This window comes from Dermochelys coriacea, chromosome 7 (genome assembly GCF_009764565.3).
Source record: "Dermochelys coriacea isolate rDerCor1 chromosome 7, rDerCor1.pri.v4, whole genome shotgun sequence".
Classification (NCBI taxonomy): domain Eukaryota; kingdom Metazoa; phylum Chordata; order Testudines; family Dermochelyidae; genus Dermochelys; species Dermochelys coriacea.
Genome location: NC_050074.1, coordinates 76,684,468 through 76,709,120, shown reverse-complemented (window position 1 = coordinate 76,709,120; position 24,653 = coordinate 76,684,468). Strand labels below are relative to the sequence as shown.

General features: G+C 41.9%; 1 protein-coding gene across 3 annotated transcripts in view; it reads left to right on the top strand.

Annotated features, from left to right (window-relative positions):
- The first annotated feature begins 9,006 nt into the window (after window positions 1-9,006).
- FAM13C (family with sequence similarity 13 member C) overlaps window positions 9,007-24,653 on the top strand; it is a 237,266-nt gene continuing 221,619 nt past the window's right edge. Inside the window, exons 1-4 of one of the 3 annotated variants that reach the window (XM_038411265.2) lie at window positions 9,007-9,886; window positions 17,886-18,060; window positions 18,574-18,783; window positions 20,168-20,351. In XM_038411265.2, coding sequence (XP_038267193.2) covers window positions 9,857-9,886; window positions 17,886-18,060; window positions 18,574-18,783; window positions 20,168-20,351 — 599 coding nt within the window. In that variant the 5' untranslated portion in view covers window positions 9,007-9,856. Of the gene's footprint in view, window positions 9,887-17,885; window positions 18,061-18,573; window positions 18,784-20,167; window positions 20,352-24,653 lie in introns of those variants that run through there. The other 2 variants (XM_043519012.1, XM_038411267.2) reach the window with 2 other exon arrangements.

Genomic DNA, 24,653 nt, shown 5'->3' with positions numbered 1-24,653 from the left:
TCTCTCTCTCTCTCTATATATATATATATATATATATATATATATATATACACAAAACTTTCCCAGCTCACTGTAAAATATATATATGGCAAGCTTGGCAACATTTTTTTTACAAGCTGAATAATTTGGGGTTTATAGGATCTTCAGACCTACTGACATGTTAGAAGGATTTTTTTCCACTCTGTACCCATCGAGTTTTAAAAATGTTTTTAAATACTCTGATCGTAGGCAGCAAATGGAATTAAACGATCACAAAGTATTTTACTTACTTAAAATGATAAAAAAGCAAGTTCAGATTTATGGATGAAATGCCACATTTAAAGGAGTTCCCTAGTCTTAGACCAGTTAGTTACCCACTGTCAACTGACAAATTCAATACCTAGGCACACTATGGTTGACTAAGGGTTGGGATTTAGTATTCGCTTTTAATTTCCTTGCTTTGTGTGTCAGGAAATTTGACTTTTTTGCTGGGTACTTTTATTTTTATTTTGGGCTTCGAAGGCCCAAATTCTGCAACTTGTTCCATGCAAGTGAATCCCCTATTGAAATCAGTGGTCCTCCATGTTTGCCCAAGGGTTCATCCTAGCCGATCAACTTACAAGATCAGGACCTAAAGTAGCAATTGGGGCACTATAGACTTTAATCATAGTATCTGTTTAACACTTGTGACAGACTGGAACATTCTACTCACCAGAGCCAAAATACTGCCAACTCTGCTACTGAATATCGAATCATTAAAGTAACATTTTATTAAAATAATTCCCAGTATTGCATCACCACATTGTGGCCATACTGAAAAGTACATGCATAGACAACTGCTATTTCTGCCTGCCTATATGTGATCAACAGACTGTCTCTTTTTTTTAAAAAAAAAAGATAATTTTGTCCCCTTTCCTTAAAATAGAAAAATAGATTTTATTCTAAACCTGTAAGATCTTATTTCCTGGAATGGCTGGATAGTTTCCTGTGTACCAAAACAAGATACAGACCAGTGGATTAACCTAATCACATGTTGTAGTGAACTATAAAATGAAACAAGTTTGTTTGTTTTTTACTGTTTCTGCTTTTCTATAATTTATGCTGAATGATCACTGATTTACTACAGCTACCTTAGACTCATTTGTGATCTTGGCATCTCTGATATTCCTGTAAAAATATTGAGCTAACCTTTTCATTTACCAGGAGAACAAGCAATCTATTCCTTTTCCTTCCTATTTTTATTCTTCTTTTCATGACTGCAATTGGTCTGGGAAGAAGCCCTTTAAGAGCCATTTCATCATTGAAAGCAAAAACAAATAAGCCCCAATTCTGCATGTACAGACATGCAGAACTATCTGCACCTGTTAAATCTACTAACACAGTCAAGGGGTTTCTCTTATAAGTGTGGGCCTGATGTTTGAAGTCAATGGGGCTACTCACAGTAGTATGTGCCACCACCTCCATCTGGCTGTAAGTGCTTGAAGGGGCAGGCCTTCTGTTAGGTATGACCTACAATTATTCTTTCATTTTTTTCCATTCTTGTTTAACATATGATGTATTTTGTCACAACTGGGTTATGAAATGGACTCCTGTTTTTTATAATATAAAGGACACTTAAAAACCAGCAACAAGAACCTTTTGTAAGTAGTCACTCTTGTATGTTACTCAACCACTTATATCAAAAAGAGAGCAAACCCCTACCAGTAGTGTTCTTTGGCAGCTCCTGATTCTTTAATGGTGGAGATTTATATCATAAGTAACAAATGCACTTGTACCCTTAGAACAGGGCACATACTGCTCCTGGCTTCAACCCACCTGTTCAGACTTCACAGGTTAGGTATCCACACTGTGGGGCTTATTTCAGTTCCCTCTTCTGATACCTACTACATTTCCTTGCAATAATGCTATTTACAGTATCTCTTATACCATCAGTCTCTCTCCCTAAGGCTAGAGAAGAGATCTCCCTTCCTTGTGATCTTTAAGTCTAGGCTTAGTCAACCCTATTTGTCTTCCCAGCACTTCCTTCCTTTATCTTATCAGGCTTCAGCTGGTGGACTAATTCTTTAGCTCCCCCACCTTCCCACCTGATTAGATCATTTCATTCCATTCCCCACTCTAATTGGTACCAGGGGGATCAGAGTGCTGGCTCAAGTGCTAGCTCCCAGCATTCTGTCACAGCCCTGAATACATGATCACTCCTTTATTTTTCACACCCTAGTTTAGATGTGCATTTTTTTTGCACTTACACTACTGCCACCTATTGAAAATGAGCAAGGGCTCTTATGCTGGTGAGTGAGATGGTGACTGTTTGGGGCATGCAACTGAAAGATTCAGGGTACTGAACACCTGCAGGGTACTGAACACCTTTGATGGGGTGCTGAGGGCCCTTTCCTCCCATTGATGTCAATGACATGCAACAACTTGCAGAATCAGCTCTCAGGTGCACCTTTTTAAAATCTAGCCCCCCACTGTTTCAAGGGAACTGAAATGTATTTTTTTTTCATTTTAAATGGGCCTATTTGTATTTGATATTCAAACACAGCAGGTTGCTTTTGAAAATGAGTTCTTAAAGAATAATGGCAATTAACAAACCAAAGAGACTGAACAGCTAGTATTCCAGGCTAATAAATGATGACTCATAGCTCCTTTTTTTTCTTGTTTGTGCTACTTGAGATGAAGAACCCATAAAAAATGAATAGAAAATCCATTTTGCATTCAGCTAGTGCTTGTCAACTAGCTGTAAAAGGATTTGCTTAGGGGTAACGTTATCTACTAGGTCAGAGGAGGATTACATCAATTCTTAAACTGTTTTCATGTTCTTTTTTTCATTGGGCTGTGTGGTTTTTTTGGCTGAACCCCTGACATCCCAAATCTATAGTTTTCTCAGGATGGACTTCATCTGAGTAGGGAAGGAAATAGACTTTTAGGATCAAGGCTGGCACAACTGATAAAGAGAGCTTTAAACTAGGAATTTGGGGGAGATGGTTGGGAGATGTCCAGGTAATATCCATGCCAGATTTTAGCATTGAGAGGGAAGAAGACGAAGTAAGAAAGGATACAACCATGGGTAGGAGAATGTATATAAGGAGCGAGGGCGGTGTGGATACTAGTCTCATAGGTTATACTGGCTGTAGAATGACCGTGCCTAATCGGGAACAGAATGTGAGCGAGGCCAAACAGCAAAAATTAAGATGTTTGTACACCAATGCAAGGAGCCTACGTAACAAAATGGAGGAACTAGAACTACTGGTGCAGGAAGTGAAACCAGATATTGTAGGGATAACAGAAACATGGTGGAATAGTAGTCATGACTGGACTACAGGTATTGAAGGGTATGTGCTGTTTAGGAAAGACAGAAACCAAGGTAAAGGGGGTGGAGTAGCATTGTATAGCAATGATGAGGTAGAATGTAAAGAAATAAGAAGCGATGCAATGGATAAGACAGAGTCCGTCTGGGCAAAAATTACATTGGGGAAGATAACTAGTAAAGCCTCTCCTACGATAGTGCTTGGGGTGTGCTATAGACCTCCGGGATCTAATTTGGATATGGATAGAGCCCTTTTTAATGTTTTTAATAAAGTAAATACTAATGGAAACTGCGTGATCATGGGAGACTTTAACTTCCCAGATATAGACTGGAGGACCAGTGCTAGTAATAATAATAGGGCTCAGATTTTCCTAGATGCGATAGCTGATGGATTCCTTCATCAAGTAGTTGCTGAACCGACTAGAGGGGATGCCATTTTAGATTTAATTTTGGTGAGTAGCGAGGACCTCATAGAAGAAATGGTTGTAGGGGATAATCTTGGCTCAAGTGATCATGAGCTAATTCAGTTCAAACTGAACAGAAGGATTAACAAAAATAAATCTGCAACTAGAGTTTTTGATTTCAAAAAGGCTGACTTTCAAAAATTAAGGAAATTAGTTAGGGAAGTGGATTGGACTGAAGAACTTATGGATCTAAAGGTAGAGGAGGCCTGAGATTACTTTAAATAAAAGCTGCAGAAGCTATCGGAAGCCTGTATCCCAAGAAAGGGGAAAAAATTCATAGGAAGGAGTTGTAGACCAAGCTGGATGAGCAAGCATCTTAGAGAGGTGAATAAGAAGAAGCAGAAAGCATACAGGGAGTGGAAGATGGGAGGGATCAGCAAGGAAAGCTACCTAATTGAGGTCAGAACATGTAGGGATAAAGTGAGACAGGCTAAAAGTCAAGTAGAGTTGGACCTTGCAAAGGGAATTAAAACCAATAGTAAAAGGTTCTATAGCCATATAACTAAGAAGAAAACTAAAAAAAAAAGAAGTAGTGGGGCCACTAAACACTGAGGATGGAGTGGAGGTTAAAGATAATCTAGGGATGGCCCAATATCTAAACAAATATTTTGCCTCAGTCTTTAATAAGGCTAAAGAGGATCTTAGGGATAATGGTAGCATGACAAATGGGAATGAGGATATGGAGGTAGATATTACCATATCTGAGGTAGAAGCGAAACTGAAACAGCTTAATGGGACTAAATCGGGGGGCCCAGATAATCTTCATCCAAGAATATTAAAGAAATTGGCACCTGAAATTGCAAGCCCATTATCAAGAATTTTTATTGAATCTGTGAACTCAGGAGTAGTACCGAATGATTGGAGAATTGCTAATATAGTTCCTATTTTTAAGAAAGGAAAAAAAACTACAGGCCAGTTAGTTTGACATCTGTAGTATGCAAGGTCCTGGAGAAAATTTTGAAGGAGAAATTAGTTAAGAACATTGAAGTCAATGGTAAATGGGACAAAATACAACATGGTTTTACAAAAGGTAGATCGTGCCAAACCAACCTAATCTCCTTTTTTGAAAAAGTAACAGATTTTTTTTAGATAAAGGAAATGCAGTGGATCTAATTTACCTAGATTTCAGTAAGGCGTTTGATACCGGGCCACATGGGGAATTATTAGTTAAATTGGAGAAGATGGGGATCAATATGAATATCAAAAGGTGGATAAGGAATTGGTTAAAGGGGAGACTGCAACGGGTCCTACTGAAAGGCGAACTGTCAGGTTGGAGGGAGGTTACCAGTGGAGTTTCTCAGGGATTGGTTCTGGGACCAATCTTATTTAATCTTTTTATTACTGACCTTGGCACAAAAAGTGGGAGTGTGCTAATAAAGTTTGCAGATGATACAAAGCTGGGAGGTATTGCCAATTCAGAGAAGGATCGGGATATTATACAGGAGGATCTGGATGACATTGTAAACTGGAGTAATACTAATAGGATGAAATTTAATAGTGAGAAGTGTAAGGTTATGCATTTAGGGATTAATAACAAGAATTTTAGTTATAAGTTGGGGACGCATCAATTAGAAGTAACAGAAGAGGAGAAGGACCTTGGAGTATTGGTTGATCATAGGATGACTATGAGCTGCCAATGTGATATGGCTGTGAAAAAAGCTAATGCGGTTTTGGGATGCATCAGGAGAGGCATTTAGAGTAGGGATAAGGAGGTTTTAGTACCATTATACAAGGCACTGGTGAGACCTCACCTAGAATACTGTACGCAGTTCTGGTCTCCCATGTTTAAAAAGGATGAATTCAAACTGGAGCAGGTACAGAGAAGGGCTACTAGGATGATCCGAGGAATGGAAAACTTGTCTTATGAAAGGAGACTCAAGGAGCTTGGCTTGTTTAGCCTAACTAAAAGAAGGTTGAGGGGAGATATGATTGCTCTCTATAAATATATCAGAGGGATAAATACAGGAGAGGGAGAGGAATTATTTAAGCTCAGCACCAATGTGGACACAAGAACAAATGGGTATAAACTGGCCACCAAGAAGTTTAGACTTGAAATTAGACGAAGGTTTCTAACCATCAGAGGAGTGACGTTTTGGAATAGCCTTCCAAGGGAAGCAGTGGGGGCAAAAGATCTATCTGGTTTTAAGATTCTACTCGATAAGTTTATGGAGGAGATGGTATGATGGGATAATGGGATTTTGGTAAGTAATTGATCTTTAAATATTCAGGGTAAATAGGACTAATCCCCTGAGATGGGATATTAAATGGATGGGATCTGAGTTACCCACGAAAGAATTTTCTGTAGTATCTGGCTGGTGAATCTTGCCCATATGCTCAGGGTTTAGCTGATCGCCATATTTGGGGTCGGGAAGGAATTTTCCTCCAGAGCAGATTGGAGAGGCCCTGGAGGTTTTTCGCCTTCCTCTGTAGCATGGGGCACGGGTCACTTGAGGGAGGCTTCTCTGCTCCTTGAAGTCTTTAAACCATGATTTGAGGACTTCAATAGCTCAGCCATAGGTGAGGTTTTTTGTAGGAGTGGGTAGGTGAGATTCTGTGGCCTGCGCTGTGCAGGAGGTTGGACTAGATGATCAGAATGGTCCCTTCTGACCTTAGTATCTATGAATCTGTAGATAGACTTTGCAGAATTCAATTTTTTAATGTAATTTTGATGGATAATAATATTTTTCCTATTTTATTTATTTAAACATTCAGTTACAGAAAGGCGTGGGTGGGCCAGACAATAATTATTGACACATTGAAAGGCAAAAAGCTAAAGCTTTATAATTGGTTAAACACATTAACATCACATGTCAAAATATCCTAAGCAAACATTAAATAAATTTTCAAGCAGCATTTTTCTTGCTTTGCCCATCTGTAAGTTTAGATTATCTAGGGAAATATTTTTTCATCAGTTTGTGAGTATGTTGAAATCAATATTTCCCAACATTTACCTCCATAAGCCTATCGCTGGAGCATGAGAGAAGCTGTTTCTAAGTGACTATGGTTTTAAGAAAGCTTTTTGTATTTTGGAAGTAGTAAGAGACTGGGAGAAGTTCCTCCAGTGATTCTAGATCTGGACAAACATTGAGTAGATACATATCTTTGAATTCACAGACCTCTCCCAAGAACAAGTCTGTCTCCCTTGATTTCCTGATGGGGGAGCACAGGGTGACAATAGATGATATACAATTATTCACTTCATTAGTTGGTTGAGAAATTATTTCAAATATATTTAAATGACAATAGGTGTGAGGGGCTATGTTTTTTTTATCTTCTGAGATTTCATTAGAGGGTATGATTCAGGCTCCTAGGGAATTCTGTGGAAAAGAAAACTGATACAACCTCTGCCTCAATAAATGGCTTAAGGACTCAGGTACAGGAGCAATAAAGATCTGTCTCCACCTTACAATCAGGTAATTTACAACATGATAATAAGCAGAGCTGATCAAATAGTGAAGAAACAATGTTCAAGCTCTGAAGGCTGTTTGGTTTGATTTTGTTTGGGTTACTTTTTATTTCCTATATATACAAATGGATTTTTGTTCATACAGCTAGAGTTATTGCTCTTCTTGCAGACATCCGTATTTGCAAATGAGCCAGAATGTTAATCAGAGCTTGAATAATCCGCTAACTCATGGCAAGAGCTACCACTTTCCACAGGATCTAGGTTTTCATTTAAAAAAAAACCCCAACTCTCTGGGCTCCTGGTAGCGAAGAAAACCTTGCAAACATAGATTCATAGATATTAAGGTCAGAAGGGACCATTATGATCATCTAGTCTGACCTCCTGCACAATGCAGGCCACAGAATCTCACCCACCCACTCATTTGTCTCTGAGAGCTGCTTGGTGGAAAAAATGTCTTTGCAATCTGCCCTGGATGTGGCATACACTTTGGCCAGGGTGATGGCCCTGGCAATTACTATGAGGACTTCCTGGCTCCAAAACTCAGGGATTGCTCTGGATGCTCAGCAAGCTATTGAGGACTTGCCCTTCAATGGCTGAACCTTGTTTTCAGACAAGAATGATGAAACCCTCCATTCCTTCAGGGATTTGACAGCTACCTTATGGTCTCTGGGGGTACATACATCACCGGCACAGATATGCTATTATGGTGCTCAGCCACAGCACAACATGAGGCGAGTGTAACCAATGTTAGAGCTCTTTCTTAGGTGCTGGTTGGAAAATATATTTTTCCCTATGTCAGATCTATGAAAATTAAGAAAAAATGTTTGAATCAAAAATTTTCTTTTGATATCAAACTAAACCCCCCCCCCCAAACAAACTGTTTTTGGCTTTCAGTTTTCGATGAAAGTTTCAGATTTTGGTTGTCTAAAAACCAAAGGGTGTGTTTTGGGGAATGGGGAGGGCTTTTGGATTTTTTTATGAGAATCTGAAAAACTTAGTCAAAGACACACATTTCCTGCAGAAATTTCCATTTTGGTAATAAAGCCATTTATTGGGTGTGTTAGGGCAAGTGGGGTGAGAGGGGGCCTAGCCACTCCTTCTTGGCCACCTCAAGCCCTGGAACACAAAATTGTGGGGTGGCATATCACTGCCTGGAGCATCCCATATATGTAAGGAGGCTCATCCTGGCCCTACCGCAGTAGAAAGCTGTGTTGGGGTAGCAGGAGAGGCTCATATGGGCAGGACTTTCTGCTGGAGTAGTGGTGGTGGGGGGGGGGAGAGGAGACAATCTCTCACAGAGTCTTGTGTTAGGTGGGATAATGTCAGGATAAGATCTCCCTATACATGAGTCCCCAGCTTGGGTAGCAGACAGGGCGTCCACTTAGACTGTACTGTCTGCCAACAGAGCACATTCTATTATCAGGGTAAAAATGCCTTCCTTTCTCTTTCCTTGAGTCTGCCTGTCACAGGGTAACTGGTTTTTGTTAGTAAACCAGGCCCCTACCTTGTGCAAAGCAAGTGGGCTCAGCTGAGCCACTTAAAGAGAGCAGGGCTACACCTGAGGCTATAAAGGCCTGTCAGAGGGCAGTAAGTGGAGGAGTGATTGGGGAAGACTGTCTTTGGGGAAGAGTTACAGGTGGGGAGCTCGGTGGGTCCCCCATGTAAGTGGCTAGGTACTCAGGGGGGTAGTCCTGGTGATCAGAAGGAGAACAGTTGGCTGAGAGCTGATCTGGTTGAATGAGAACTGGCTATGAGAAGGGAGTTGGCTGGGACTGAGAAACTACCAGAAGTAGAGCCCTCTGGGAGGAGAGGCTATCATATGAAATCTTATGATAAAAGGTAAGCTAAGGAACTGTCTTGGCTACTAAGATTTGGATAAAGAAACCTATTTAAAGATGACTGGGCAAGGCAGTGAGTGCTTGTTAGGCAGGGAAGAAGCCCTGCTGTGTCCCATATGGTTGAGTATTTGAATGTCAGTGGTCCCTAACATGAGGGGAGATTGAGATGGATTTTTAGTGCCCTGTGAAAAGAAGGAAAATAGAGGTAAAGTACTGTAAAGCAGTCTCTGGCCAGGAGGAGTTCTTGGGTAGTGGCTACTGTATTATGCACCCCTGTCCTTTTCTCTCCCTGCCTAGCAAAGGGTCTTCATATTTTTGTTACCTGTCACACCTAAAAATCAGAAAAAAACTTCACAAATTAAATGAGGAATAAAAGCACTTAACTCAAACTCTGCATGTGTTTTGCCCCCTGCTTACTCCATAAATTCAGAATATGCTCTTGACCATTGTTTGCAGGCGGCGAGGACAATTGGTCAGTGAGTTTGTTTTGTTAACATCTCTGCATGTTAAAAAGGAAACTGAATATCAAATGATCAGTCTGAGTTTTCGGGAAGCTATGATATTGTGTGGGCGTTAGGTGCCATGGAAACATCTCTTGATAGTACGCTTGAGTGAGCTTTTGCCATATGACTCTGTAGCAGCAAGTGTTTATCATAAGGAATCCATGTCTACCAGCACTCAGTTTCTACCTTCAACAGAAATCTGTGACATTCTAGAGTAAAGTTAGAAATAGCAAATTAACTATCATCACTCTCCACATGAACATTCTGAATGGCTGTGGTTAAGTTTGCATGAATGAACAGAAGCAAGGTCTTCTGAGTGGGATATCTGAAAACGCAGAGCACACCAATGCAGGTCTAACATGGGAACAAGTGCCTCCCTTTTGGTTTGTGTAAGTGGATTTTTATTGGCTTATTTATTCTGTCTTGTGTCCTAGCTGCATTCACAAAAGCTGCTGAGAAATATGCTGGTTCCACCCCCCACCCCACTGCAATATGCAGCAGCATGGGAGGGAGAGATTGTTAGATGTGTAGGTGTTTTTTTTTTTTTTTTTAATGCAATGGTTAATCTCATTCACTTTAAAGAAATTGTAGTGTAAATGGAGCACAAAATTATGGTTCTTTTTATGTGTTAGTATTTGACACCAGCTCAATGCTACAGTGTGATTAAACTTACTGATAAGAAACCCCTTTTGTGATATGTGCCATGGCAACAGAATTGAACACAACCAAGTCAAATAAGTCTTAACTTCTGGCACTGTTAGAAAGTGAATTTGTGAAGTGAGAGAATGGCATTTCTAATATAAATTTTTATGGAATACTTTTTAAAAAACATGGCAATAAAAATAGTTGAAAAGATATTAGTTTTAAAGCATTTTGGGATGATACTAGGAAAACTTTAAAATATTTCCTTTTCAAACAATGAAATATACATACTACATAAATTGTTCTGACCTATAACTGAAGCATTAGGATTTATAGCCTTTATTTTTATTTTGAAATGTGTCTCCTATCTAACCTACTGGTGATCATAGTCTGAGATATGGAATTATGGTTTATTGCTCAACTAGCTAATTTTTGCCATCTCATCCATATTAGTCAAGATCTAGGATGGTGATATCACAGGACTACTGGCCAGTGGTAGTTCCCTCTTAAAGAGGCTGCTGTTGATTGATCCCACTTCTCAGAAGTGCTGGTGCATCAATAAAAGGCCATGCCAGGTGAAACAGATAGTGGTTTTGCCCTCCTGCAATTACAAACATGCTATATTTTCTCCTAAATCTTGTTGCTCTAGTAAGGTGGCATTACTGCTGCAGTCATCAGTTTGTGCTGATATCCCTTATTTGAAGCTATGCAATAAGATCATGATGAGCAGGTGTAATCTACTTGCTAAAGATGCATGTTTTTCTTAGTTCACAAAACGTATGGCTGTTTAACCAGGATTACAATTTTGTATGGAAGTTCTCAGTAGCTGAGGTTAGATTTGCCTCAGTAGGAATACAATTATTGGGTTTCCTGACCTCAAAGGTTGGCAATTGCAGTAATGTCCCTTTCTTGAAAACTTGGCGTTAAATGACCTTCCATGCAGAAGGAGTTCCTAGGGAGACCTAAGCTTTTGTGGCAATACTCGGGAGTTTTCTCATGTGCAGTAGCTTGAATGGGGTTGCAAATTTTCATTAGGCCTTTGAATGATGCAGACCTTTTAAAGCCTGGGATTGATTTGGGCTGGCCACACCTAGTATGTTGCATTACTTGGATGTGAACTCTGACTGTGTGGAAGCTTGTGTCAGCTCATGTTGGCTATTGCTTCTCCTTTCCTTACTACTAGGATAGGCTGCATTTGGGAGTTACCTTGTCTGAAGTTTAACTGTTATAATGAAGTTGCAGCCAGTTGGTCAAAATTCCAATTGCTTTCTTTATTGCACCTCCCTTTTTATTGCAACATAAACTCATTCAATGGGACTTCTTTTGCAAGAGTTATATTAGCGGGCTGATCTCTAGTGGTTGTAAACTTCTTGCAATAAATTTGTCTACAATGGTCTTTGCAAGAACAAATGGATCACCAATTTAGTCCAAGATCTGACTCCATCACAAATGGCGTGTGAGCTGTATACATGCATTACTTAGTCCTGCCATGAGTGCAGGGGACTGGACTTAAATGACCTCTCAAGGTCCCTTCCAGTCCTACAAAATTCTGATTTCAATATACCGCACTTCCTAATGTAAGCGGGTGAACAGTCCTGCTTTTGTGGGAAACTTTCCTGGCTTCTGCACTACCCCAGTGAAGTGGACTAGTAAAAGGATCCGAGTCCTCGCTCCAACTTCCTTTACCTAGTGGCCTCCCTGCCCTTGAGGACTCCCCTTCCATTCTCCTGTCTGGCAGAGTCCTTGTAACCCCAACAAGGCTGGGCCCAGGATTCCTGGGGGGTTCGACCCCCCCCCCCCCAACCCTGCTGTGGTCACCTAGGATGGGCTAGGGTGTCCCCACTCCGGGGTACTCTCTCTGCATTGGGCACTTCTCTGACCCACTGATGATTACATACAAGTTAAAGCAAAAGCAAGTTATTTAATCAACAATTAATTTTAAAAAGAATAAGGAAAAATGGGAAAGGTTAAAGGAAACACATCACCCCGCCCTGTGGCAGGGAACATCACAAACAGTGTCTCTGGAATGTCAGGGCAGTTCACAGTCTGTTCCTTGTAAGTCCCAGGCCGCCTTCTCAGGCCCTGGCTGTGCTGCAGGGATGCTGTGGGTTGGATACTTGCTCTGGTGGTGGCCACACGCTTTCAGGCTCTAAGTGGTAGGACCCTTCTTCCCAGTGTCGTCCCACCCTGTCAGGGTTACGATCCAAGCCTGGCCTGCAGAGCCCCTTGGCTGAGGCGTCTCCCTGTACTGGGCCCACTGCCCAGGGTCCCCCTCGGTTTCCCCAGCTGCTCACTGCACCCAGCTTCAGACTGCTCCAGCCCCGGCTGCACCACTCTGTCTCTGCACTGCTGCTCTGCCTCCAGCTCCCTGGGCTGCTGCTTTGGCCCCTCTGGCCCTGGTTGCTGCAGCTTTGCTCCCAGGACAGATCTGCTCTGCAGGCTGCTTCTGTGACTCTGCTCCCAGCACTGACCTGCTTCGTGGGCTGCTGCTCTGGCTCTGGTTACTGCAGCTCTCCTCCCAGGGCAAGTCAGCTCTCTCTGGGCTGTGCCTCTGGCTTTGGGGCTGCAGCTCTGCTCCCAGGACAGGGTCTGCTCTCTCTCGGCTGCTTTTCTGCTCCCTCTGGATCTGGCACAGCTCTGCTCCCCAGCTTAGCTTGAGCCCCACTCTGTCTAACCAGGGCAAATCCAGCTCACGCAGAGGACGGGACCTCCCTGGCCTCCTGATTAGCCTGCTCACCTGTCATTCAGGCTGACCTGGAGCATTGGCCTCTCCCCATTGTTCCTGGGGGCTGTCAGTCTCGGGGTCCTGATTCCCCATCGACCCTTCCCCCTTTTTAGTACTGGGAGCTAGCTAACCAAAACACCCCCACTGACCCTTAGTAAGGGGGCAACAGTCCCCTTACACTAACATCACTAAAAATCAATGTCAGATGAATGTGATATTGGAATTATGTTTCATCTATTTTAGACAAACCATGCCAGAGGTCAGATCATTCAGTCTTGGAAACTACCCATTTTCAAAAGTTCTCAAATGAGAATAAATTAGGTATTCAAAAGTAATAGCAAATTAAGCAAAAGTGGTACAAAAATGTCTAGCAGTTCTGGCAGCAATGTTCTTTCATGAAATTTGTAGCATACACAGGGTTCTTCAACGAATAAAATAGTTTGCAAATGATAGATTTGGGTTGGCAGAAAAATAAAATGGTCATTTTTTAACTTTTCTAGTTAATTGTATAAATGCTATTTGTGTGTGTACAAATGAGAAATTTTTTCTGACCTGGAGTCAGGAGAACTCATTTTTTACTATAAATTTACTGTCCTCTAGACAATGGTCTTCATATTTATGGTATGAAGAAGATAATATGAGCAATTAAAACATCCATTTTGCTTCCTACTGAACATTTTAACATGTTAACAGTAAAGAGAAAAATCTCACCTTGTACTGCACTTTTTAATAGCACCCTTATGAAATATGCATCACACATCATTTTGCCAGAAAAAGGATTGTAAGACTCAATCGACACAGTTTAACTGCAATACTATTTTCACTGGTTGTTGAACAACAAAGCAACTTTAAAAAAAAAATTGAGGGTAATCCTACTTGTTTTACTAACATGAGCTGATCTCATTCTCAACAAGTAATCTTCAGTAGGATAACTGGTCAGGAAGCTTAGGGCTTGGGAGACGTGGCATTAAATACCTGGTCCACCACAAACTTCCTATGTGCTCTATGCCTCTTTGTGCCCAATTTCCGATAAGTAAAATGGACCTGATAGTACTTCCCTACTTTAAAGGGGTTCTGTGAGGATAAATATACACACAGTTTGAGGATCTCGGATACTATGGCAACGGGGACTATATTAGGGCCTGATAGGCTTTCCCTGATTCTAACTTGCTCAGTTCACAGGTAAGATTTGACTGTTTGTAACCAATATCGATTTTTATCAAAGAAAAGTGGTATGCTAGAGTAGACAAACCCTCCAACAGATAGGAAAGGGTTAAAGTGTATTCCCTGGGCTCAGTTAGCCCTACCTCACTTCACCTGTGCTGAGTTCCCAGCAGTGGATAGCTCTCTGAGAAGGGGAACAGATAAAGTGCTGCTGTGTGAGTTAAGGAGCCTGCCTGGGACCAGAGCTACAAACCATCTGTAGTCTTGCCTTGGGAGGAACTTGGCTTGTCCTGGATGACTGATTAGAGAAGAGCTGTAGAGCTGGGTGTTAAATGGGAAAACAGGCTGTTTGTGCCTGGGATCCTGCCTGTGAGAAGGGGGGCTGAAGTCTGAGCCTGGCAGGGCTGAGAATTCTCTTGTTTGGTATGTTTATTGGATATGGACTAAGTGACTCTGCTACCCCAGAAGGGGTTGAATGCTTTAGAGTCAGGGCTGGTCTTACCATGAGGCAAACTGAGGTGGCCGCCTCAGGTGCCAGACTGTGGGGGAGCACCACTAGGACCCAGAGGGTAGAAAATTGTCTGCTGCCAGTGCACATGTATTCTCTCCCCTCCTAGATGCGCAGAGATGGTGGAGTGCTGTGCTGGAGGAAGGAACAAGAGACATAGGCAGGCAGGAGAAAAGGTGAGAGGGAATAACAGAAAGCAGCGAGAGAGAGAGAGAGAGAGAGAGCAGCAGCAGCCTCCTCTTATGTACCTCTCCAGCACCCCCAGGAGCCTGGATTGATTAACACCAGCTTCTCGGGGAGTTTCCTGTTTCCTCTCTGAACCCACTTGAGGAGAACGGGCAGTCTCCTGAAGTAGTAGGAGCCAGTTAGGCCCTTCAGACGCTGATATCTTCCCTCGCTCAGGCCCTGCTACCAGCCTGCTTATTTGTCCCCCTCAATTGAGTGAGAGCCACTCTAGCTGGCACAGAACAGCAGTCATGAGTGAAAGAAGAAAATGCCACTCTGGAGCAGCATTCAGAAAAAGAAAGCGAGCAAAGGAAGCTTTTCTATCTAAGCAGGAAGGAGCTCTCCTGAGATGCATAGACACATGTGTTCACGGGGAGCCTTCCGGCTCCAGTGAGGATGTGAGTGGTGAGGATATGCCTGATCTTCCAGTTAGTCAGAGTGTAGGTGACCTGGCAGCTACTGCAGCATCCATATCTCCGTCTCAAATGGAAATAACCATGCACATTCCTGAAGAAAAATGTAGAGCAGAGAAGAGTGTGTTGGAGGCATAAGAAACTGCTGCTGCTGAGTTTAGTTCCTTAAGTCTAGATGATCCAGGACTATGGACCCTCTTGAGCAGTAGCCTGAGGGACTTCCTTGTACTGCATGGGCCACAGCAAGTGGAAAACTTATGTTCCGCAAAGACAATGAAAATAGAAGTTGCCATCCAACACATTATTAGCGTGAAATCCTCAATGGTGACAAAGGGGAGAGGCCACGGCTTTTGTACTCAAAACCCCAGAATGCTGCATACTGTTTTTGTTGCAAGCTCTTCCAGTCTAATGTTCCAGCCACATTGGGTTCTACAGGAATAAAGGACTGGAAAAATCTGGCTAGAAATCTGGCATGCCATGAGAAGGCAGCAAATCGCCAGAGAGCATTCCATAGGTTGAAAGAACCTTAGTCTCATCTCAAGCTAAAGGCCATCATAGATGATCAGCATCAAAAGAAAATTGCATTAGATTCTCTTTACTGTCAAAATGTTCTGAAAAGGCTCATTGCCATTGTGAGAATGCTTGCTACCCAAAACCAGCACTGCATGGCACTTCAGATCAGGTGTATGTGCCAAACAATGGAAACTACCTTAAAATTGTGGAGCTGATGGCTGAGTTTGATGCTGCACTCCAAGAGCATTGAAGAGAAGTCACCACCCAAGAAATGAACACTCAAGATTGTGGCAGATCTGAAGTCAGCAAGATATTACTCTGTTCTGGACTGCACACCTAAGAGCAGCCATACAGAACAAATGACTTGAATGGTGCATTTTGTAACAACAATAGAACCTAGTGAAAATGTCCCTGCAATGGTGACTTCGGAGCATTTTCTAGATTTTTATTTACATTGATACTACAGGAGCTGGTATGACAAGTGTGCTTTGTAAAAAGCTGGAAGATATGGGAATTGCGATAGCTGACATGAGAGGTCAGGGCTACAATAATGGTGCCAACATGAGAGGAAAGAACAGAGGAGTGCAGACACAGATCCGAGAGTTCAACCCTCAAGCTTTTTTGTCCCATGCAGTTCTCATTCATTGAACTTAGTGGTCAGCGATGCAGCATTGGCTTCTAGTGAAGCTGCTGAATTTTTTAATGTAATTCAAAGCATCTATGTATTTTTCTCCATCAACTCATCGATGGCAAATTTAGAAGCAACATCTGGGAACATCCTCTCTGACACTGAAACCACTGAGTGCCACATGATAGGCTTTATTGCCTCCACTAGACTTTCCCATCAAACACCATGATGCCATAGTTGCCATTATGGAGGATAATGCTATGACAGGAACTGTTGGTGGGAGAACAGTGGCAGAGGGAAATGGAATCACCAGAAACACACGTAACTTCAAATTTCTGTGTGGCTTAGTGTTGTTTTGAAATGTTGTAAGCAAGAGACTTCAAGGTGTTGACCTTGATATATCTGGAACAACTGGACAAAGCGAAGTCCTACCTACAGTCTTACCAGTCAGATGAGGGATTTCAAAATGTTCTGAAGAGTGTGCAGAAGTTGGCAGAGGAACTTCACACTGAAGCTATTTTCCCACCCATTCAAGAATACAAGAGTCACCAAAGGGGATTTATCCTGTGCCTCATAATCAAAATGTCATCTTATAAGAGACCCCAAACAACAATTCAAAGTTGAATTCTTTACCCAGGTGCTAGATTGCGCAACACAGTCAGTTGAACGTTTCATTCAGCTCAAGGAACACGGCAGTATATTTTGGATGTTGTATGATGTTCCAAAACTCCTCACTATACCTGAAGACCTATACCAGCAATGCAGGGCACTAGAGACAGTGACACATGATGACATGCGCAATATTGATGCGAGTGATTTAGATGATATGTTTCAGCAGGATCAACTCCAAAGGCTGTTCTGGAATATATGTGCACAAATAAGATGACCACCCTCTTTCCAAATGCTTTTGTTGCTCTGCGCATACTTCTAACACTTCCTATAACAGTTGCCAGTGGAGAACGCAGCTTCTCCAAGCTGAAGTTAATAAAAACACATCTACACTTCACAATGACACAGGAGAGGCTGGTTGGCCTTGCAACCATCTCAACAGAGCATGAGCTGGCCCAGACTGTGGACCTTCAGGAAGCAATTCAAATCTTTGCAACCAAGAAGGAACAGAAAGCACCACTCTGATTATTCAAACAGATAAAAATGCCAGTGTTTCTTGAGTAGACAAGAAAAGTTACAGTTGCTGTTCAGGTGTTTGAAAGTTAAGTGTTACTTAAAATGCCTTTGTTCAAAAAATTTAAATTTGGAGTAGGTAGCAGAGCAGTACCATGAGAGGAGTAGAACAGGAGGAAGGCAGAATTGAGACCTTTCAAATTTTTGGCCCAAGCAAGGGGGAAGAAGGCATTATCTGAGCTTCCTGCCTCAGGTGCCATGTTGTGGGCCGGCCCTGTTTAGAGTGGCTTGACTGGGGGGCCAAGTCCCCTCTATATGGAAGGAGTAGGCTGAAAAAGTTGTGTGGAAACTGAGGCAGAGCTACCACATTGTCATGTCGAGCCCTGAGGAGATGCACAGTGATAAGCAGCTTGTATTATCACAGAGGGATTGTTTTTTTATTTTGCAGCAATCGCTGTCTTCAGTTAAAATTAAGCAAGGCACAAACAAAGTGGCACCAGATTTCCAGCTCGCCAAGAGAAGAAACAACTTTGGTGTTCCCCTTGAGATTCTTGCACAAGAGGCAACACAATGCCAAGTTCCTTTTGTTGTGACACAAATGGTGGAATACCTAGAAATGTTTGGTAAGTTGATAACTTGTTTTGCTTTCTACAAACTTTTTGAACTTTTAGTCAAAATAAAGAGCGGTAATTAATTTGTTTTGGGTAAGCAGGACCACAAAGGAAAATTGCAGCTAATGGGAGAACATGTAAATTTCCACTTTTTTTTTTTTTTTTTTTTTTTTTTTTAAACCAGTGTAAGTGGATTTTGATTGGGTTGGTTTAGAATGAGGAAAAGTGACCTGCTGAGTCAAACTCCCTGGAAATCAACCAAACCAGAGTTGAAAACTCCTTGTATAGTTAAAGGGTAATAATGAAGGGACAGTAGTTAAAAACAAAACCAACCAAACAAAAAAAAACAACAACAAATCCTGGAAATACTGAATTAAACAACTCTCTTTTGGGGTGCGTGAAATTGCATTTTGGAAGCAAATAAGTTAATTTGTTCAGTTTTCAGGTCTCTGTAGACTATCTAAACTGTGTCTTTTAATTTTCCTCCTTATGTGTACTATAAAAATGGTTATTTCATTTTAATAGGCCTGGATCATGTAGGTCTATTTCGAATCAGTGGCTCAGTGAACAAAATCAAAGCACTGAAGCAGAAGTATGATCAAGGTGAGAAGGTGGACCTCATTAATGATGGTGACATTGATTCTGTTGCAAGCATCCTTAAACTTTTCCTCAAGGAGCTTCCAGTGGCTGTTTTCCCAGACAACTTGCAGGCTAACCTTCTTAAAACCTTTGAAGGTAAAACAAAGGCTAAATTAATTTGAAACTTCAATGGTACTGCACCTGGGATGACATTTTTTGTCCAGAAATGGCTGACTAGTGTACACATAGCAGAATTTAAACGCTGTGTGAGTGCTTGCATAACTTCACACCTTAAAGAGTGGTCATTTTATGGATTCTCCTAGTCAGCGTGTCCAATTGACTAGCAATAGAACCTCTGTTTTGAACACCTTGGGAATGGAGGTTGGTTGTAACTCTGAACAAAACAGTATGGTGGCTTTTCAAAAGTTTACAACTGAACATTGACTTAATACCGATTTTTGAAACTTTACTGGGCGGAAGAAAAATGTTGCTTTTAACCTTCTTAATTTAAATAAAACAAGCACAGAAACAGTTTCCTTAGCTTGTCAAATCTTCTTTAAACTTTTTCCCTTTGTTTGTTTAAAATAGTCCTATGCAGTATTTGCTTCCCTCCCACTGCTGCCTGATTGCGTACTTGTGGCTCAAAATGAGGTGTGGGTGGTTGACCAGTCAGTTTGCAAATCTGAGGTTCTCCTGTATATTGCAAATGGTGTTCAATTTACAATTATCCAAGACAATAGTTATTGCCTTAGCTATTACACAGTATTGAGCTATCACAGTTAAAGTATTTAGGGGATTCAATCATTCTCATCCCATCCCTCCTATTAAAGTGAGTTGTGTTTGTGAATCATATTTACCATTAAAATGTTCCTTTTTGGTGCAGGGAAAGCAAAAAGGTCAATGTCATTGGACTTGGAATTTTAAACCTCTCTTCGGTAACTGCAGTACTACATTTATAGTGGAAAATACCCTGAAACTGTAAATGTTACTAATTAGTAGGGAAATAAAGACTGATGTGGTGCTGAAAGGATATAATTTCCCAGCCTTCTCTTAGCATGAGTCACACATCATGTGGCAGATCTCCAGCGAGAGTCACAGCTGACAATCCTCCCATAGCTTTTTCCATAATGCCTTTGATTATCATGTATAGCCAGTTGGTAATGTCTTGCACTCTCCACTAGAAATAACAGGGAACGCTATATTTTCTTGCCAGGAGAGGAGGACTGCCACAGACGCAGGATAGAGTCTAAAGACCTAGACTGCTCCATAGGAAATTCCAGTAACTAGGGAAATGTTCATAGTTTAAAGCTAATGTGAAATAATTAGAGGATTAGTCTAAAAATCACTGGTTTAAGGCATATGCTCTTTTTTCCCTTTGTGTTTTTTTTTTTTTGAGGGATACCTTTACAATAGAGTAAATTGTGTTGTAAAACTTGTATACATCTGGTAAGCGTGCGTGTGCGTGCGTGTGTATATGGCCATGCTGGATGCTTAGAATGCCCATCTGTTAGTAACTGAATTAAAACTTAATTCTTCGCAGATAATAAGAACCACATGGCTGAGTGTACACAATATCTGAAAAGGTTATTAAGCAGCCTGCCTAAGGCCCATTACAGCCTTTTCCAGTTCTTCTCTACCTTTCTGTTGAAGGTGGCATCACACAGTGAAATGAATCACATGACCCTGGAAAATCTTGCCATTGTATTTGGGCCAACCCTTTTCCAGTAAGTATTTATTTAGATTTATTTTACAGTTGTTTTTGCTTGTATTCTTGGATCCCTCTCTTAAAAACAAGAACAGCAGTAATCCGAGATATTGATGAAAGAACCTGCTGTACAGTGGAATGAATGAAAGAGAAGCAGAACTATACAGAATATTGATATAGAAGCCTCATGCCCACCCCAAATCTGAGTGCATCTGCCTTGAACATCAGCACATGTCAAAGGCTCAGCTGACCTGGCTTTACCCTGCCCAGCATGGGCACTCTTCATTTGCCTCCTTGTTCTCAGGCTGGGGGTGGGTGAGTGGCCTACCCCACTTCTCCAGTGCCCTCCTTGGGTTCTGGAAGTTCCCCTTTTTCTGCAGGTGGCATCAGCTTCAGGGTGCTACCCATTAAGGGTTCCCCCCTCTTCTGATCCCAAATGTCTTCAGAGGTATCAGGAAGCAGCCAGACCTCCCTCCCCCTCTGAGGGCAGCAGAGGTAGAGAAACACCGACTCATGCCGCTAATTTAAAAGCAGTGGGTGTAGACATCCCAGAAACCTTTAGTACTGTAGTTAAGGAACCCTTAGTTGGTTCCCTAGCAAACTGTGTTAGTCACCATGGTATACCTAAGAGTGTAAGGTTGCTAGGGAACTTACCTTAGTGATTTACTAGCTACAGCACTAGGAATTCTGGGAAGTCCCAGGCCCAGCTTTCTCTGGGAGGAGGCAAAAGTTTCTGAGGAAGCCAGTTGCAGTCCTTCTGTGCAGAGTGATTCTCAATGGTACTGCTTGGTGTGGCAGATCAGATCCTAGTTTTGGGGATGGTAGGGAACTTAAAAACCACACACTATTCCCTGTATAGTTCTCTGAGTAATACTAAGGATTGACTATCAGTACTCTCCACAACTGTTTTATAAACTGTCAGCCAATCCAGTTTCTGGAAGACTGACACTAACTCCCATTTGGTATAACAAGGAGATCTTGACCTTTTTTTGAAAAAGGTTAACATTTACTGATTTGAGTGAACATGAAGATTTGTTTTCACTACTGTGTGGGTGCATATATCAGTCAGCTACTAAAAACTTCTCCCCTCTGGCCTTCTGCATTCCCTTTCTCCTGCTTCCTTTCACTTGGTACGCAATAGTTTTGCAAAAATGTGTGTAATGCTTTTGCAAGAATGATCCATTTTCCTCTTTCTCCAAGAAGGTCCTGACCCTGTTTGGTTTTCCTTAGCTAGCTGTATCTGACTTAAACACCTTTATCCCCTTGTTTTATGGACCCTGCTTAGCTACTGCTTACCTCTTCCCTTTACCTACTTTTTTTCTGTGAAGTTCCCTATGTTTAGAACCACCTCCATAACCCCATCCACTCCTCCCAGTCCTCTTCTAAAATACCTTTATTTCCAGAGGCTTATAAATCCTAGTCCTTTTTCCTCCAAGGGAGTGGAAACTACTCTCTCACAATGAAAACTAACAGGAAAATAACTTAGGCTGTGAGACCCTCCAAACTTTATCCCTCTGCTTGCTACTGCATTATTTGCTTTGCATATGGGCTTGAAAGCTCTTCAGGTATGGATCTTCTCTTGCTATCAATAAAGCAGAAGATACACTGATGCTATATGAATAATAGAGCTGGTTCAAAAAAAGCCAACTGTTCTTCACAGGAATATTTTTTTTTTTGATTGGAAAAACTAAACACAACCTCTTCCCCAAGCAACTTGCAATGTTTAATTGGTATTTGTGTATTCTATTGGATGCTTTTCTCTGTTTTTGTTTAGTTCATTTAGGTTTTTTTTTAAAGGTATTTTAGTCATCGAGCTGCAGATGGGCACCTAGCAGCATTTTCAAAAATGCCCAGATTCACTGCAGAACTGCTTGGGTCCTTGCCACCCAGTGTAATGGAGGGCCCTGAGTTAGGTGCCCAGATTTCTCCAACAATACATGTTTGGAGAGAGTGTGTGTGTGTGAGGGGGCATCTAACAATGGGATCTCCAAAAACCAGCACAATTAGAGGGGAACTCCTAAGTTCATCTCTTGCAAATGCCTACGCCCCACCACTCTCAAGGACTTAGTCCTAAGCCACTTTTCCAAGCGACTCCAGCATGGGAGATGGTGGCAGACACCTCCCTTATCTTGCCCAGGATGTGGGAAATGCATTCGACTCCTTCCTCTGTAAAATGTGGCACAAGGATGTGGACTTGGGTTTACCACCTTACAGGTGAGTGCCCTAACCACTGGGCTATGGACTCATTCTTACTTTCTCTGGCCCAACAAATATTTATACACCTTGGAAGAGCTTCCATAGGAGAGGATAACCCCAGACTGTCCACGCCCTGGAGGCTAGGGCACTCACCTGAGCAGTGGGAAGGCTACATTCAAAATGTTGCTTTCTGGTGGGCAGAGTTTGAACCTGGGGTTTCCAGAGTCTGAGTGTGCTCAAGTTATGAGGGAGGCTGCTGCCTCCTTAATCCCCCAGCTATTTTATGAGGGTTTAGGCATATACTTAAAACACCTACCAGGTCAGTAGTTGCAGATGAGGGATGGGGGAACACCTAGTACAGGATCCTTCTGGGGTTTAGATACCCAGCCAGTGCAACTGAGATAGCTGTACCTATGCTCACTGGCAGAAATTCAGGCACCTCCAGTATTAGGTAGCAGCTGAGCAGGGGTTTTGGGGATCTCAACAGTGTCTAAATGTTAGATTTAAGACATTTTATGGATCTGGTCCTAGACACCTATATGCTCAACTTCATTGATTTTTAGGTGCTTTGAAAATCCCACTAAGTGCCTCTGTACATCTTTGTCCCTAAACACCTTTAAAAATCTGGACATGAATGTCACCACGTGAACTGGCCCTTTGAGGATTGGGGCTCAGCTGCATATGGGCCATGTTTAGATTGCTTCTCTAGTGGAGTGAATGAATGCTTACATCACGTGGAGGGGTGGCAGAAGAGAAAGATATGCTTATAAGCAAAGTGTAGGGAGAGGAGAGCTGGATGTTAGTGCTCTATAAAGAGCAGGAGAGTGGGGAGTACAGGAAGAAGCAGGGCAGCTTTCAGAAAGCCTTTGACAAGGTCCCTCACGAAGGGCTCTTAAGCAAAGTAATGGGGTCCTCTCATGGATCAGTAACTGGTTAAGAGTTGGGGGAAACAAAGGGTAGGAATAAATGGTCATTTTCAGAACAGAGAGAGGTAAATAGCAGTGTCTCCCAGAGCTCTGTACTGGATCTAGTGCTGTTCAACATATTCATAAATGATCTGGAAAAAGGGGCAAACAGGTGGAAAATGTGCAGATGCTAGGAAATTACTCAATATAGTTAAGTCCAAAGCAGACTGCAAAGAATTACAAAGAAATATGAGACCTCACCTAGAATACTGTGTGCAGTTCTGGTCTCCCATGTTTAAAAAGGATGAATTCAAACTGGAGCAGGTACAGAGAAGGGCTACTAGGATGATCCGAGGAATGGAAAACTCGTCTTATGAAAGGAGGACGAAGGTTTTTAACCATCAGAGGAGTGAAGTTTTGGAATAGCCTTCCAAGGGAAGCAGTGGGGCCAAAAGATCTATCTGGTTTTAAGATTCTACTTGATAAGTTTATGGAGGAGATGGTATGATGGGATAATGGGATTTTGGTAAGTAATTGATCTTTAAATATTCAGGGTAAATAGGACTAATCCCCTGAGATGGGATATTAGATGGATAGGATCTGAGTTACTACAGAAAATTCTTTCCTGGGTATCTGGCTGGTGAATCTTGCCCATATGCTCAGGATTTAGCTGATTGCCATATTTGGGGTCAGGAAGGAATTTTCCTCCAGGGCAGATTGGAGAGGCCCTGGAGGTTTTTCGCCTTCCTCTGTAGCATGGGGCATGGGTGACTTGAGGGAGGCTTCTCTGCTCCTTGAAGTCTTTGAACCATGATTTAAGGACTTCAATAGCTCAGCCATAGGTGAGGTTTTTTTGTAGGAGTGGGTGAGTGAGATTCTGTGGCCTGCGCTGTGCAGGAGGTCAGACTAGATGATCAGAATGGTCCCTTCTGACCTTAGTATCTATGAAACTGAGTGACTAGGCAGCAAAATGGCAGATGAATGTCAATATTTATAAATGCAAAGGAATTCAAACTGAAAAACATAATCCCACCTTTACATAGACAATGACAGGGTCTGAGTTAGATGTTGCCATTCAAGAAAGAGATCTTAGATTCATTGTGGATAGTTCTCTAAAAACACAACCTTTTTGGACTGCTGTTGCACCTTGAGCAAACAATGTTAAGAACCATTAGGAAAGGAATTGATGATGATACAGAAAATATGACACTGCATAAATC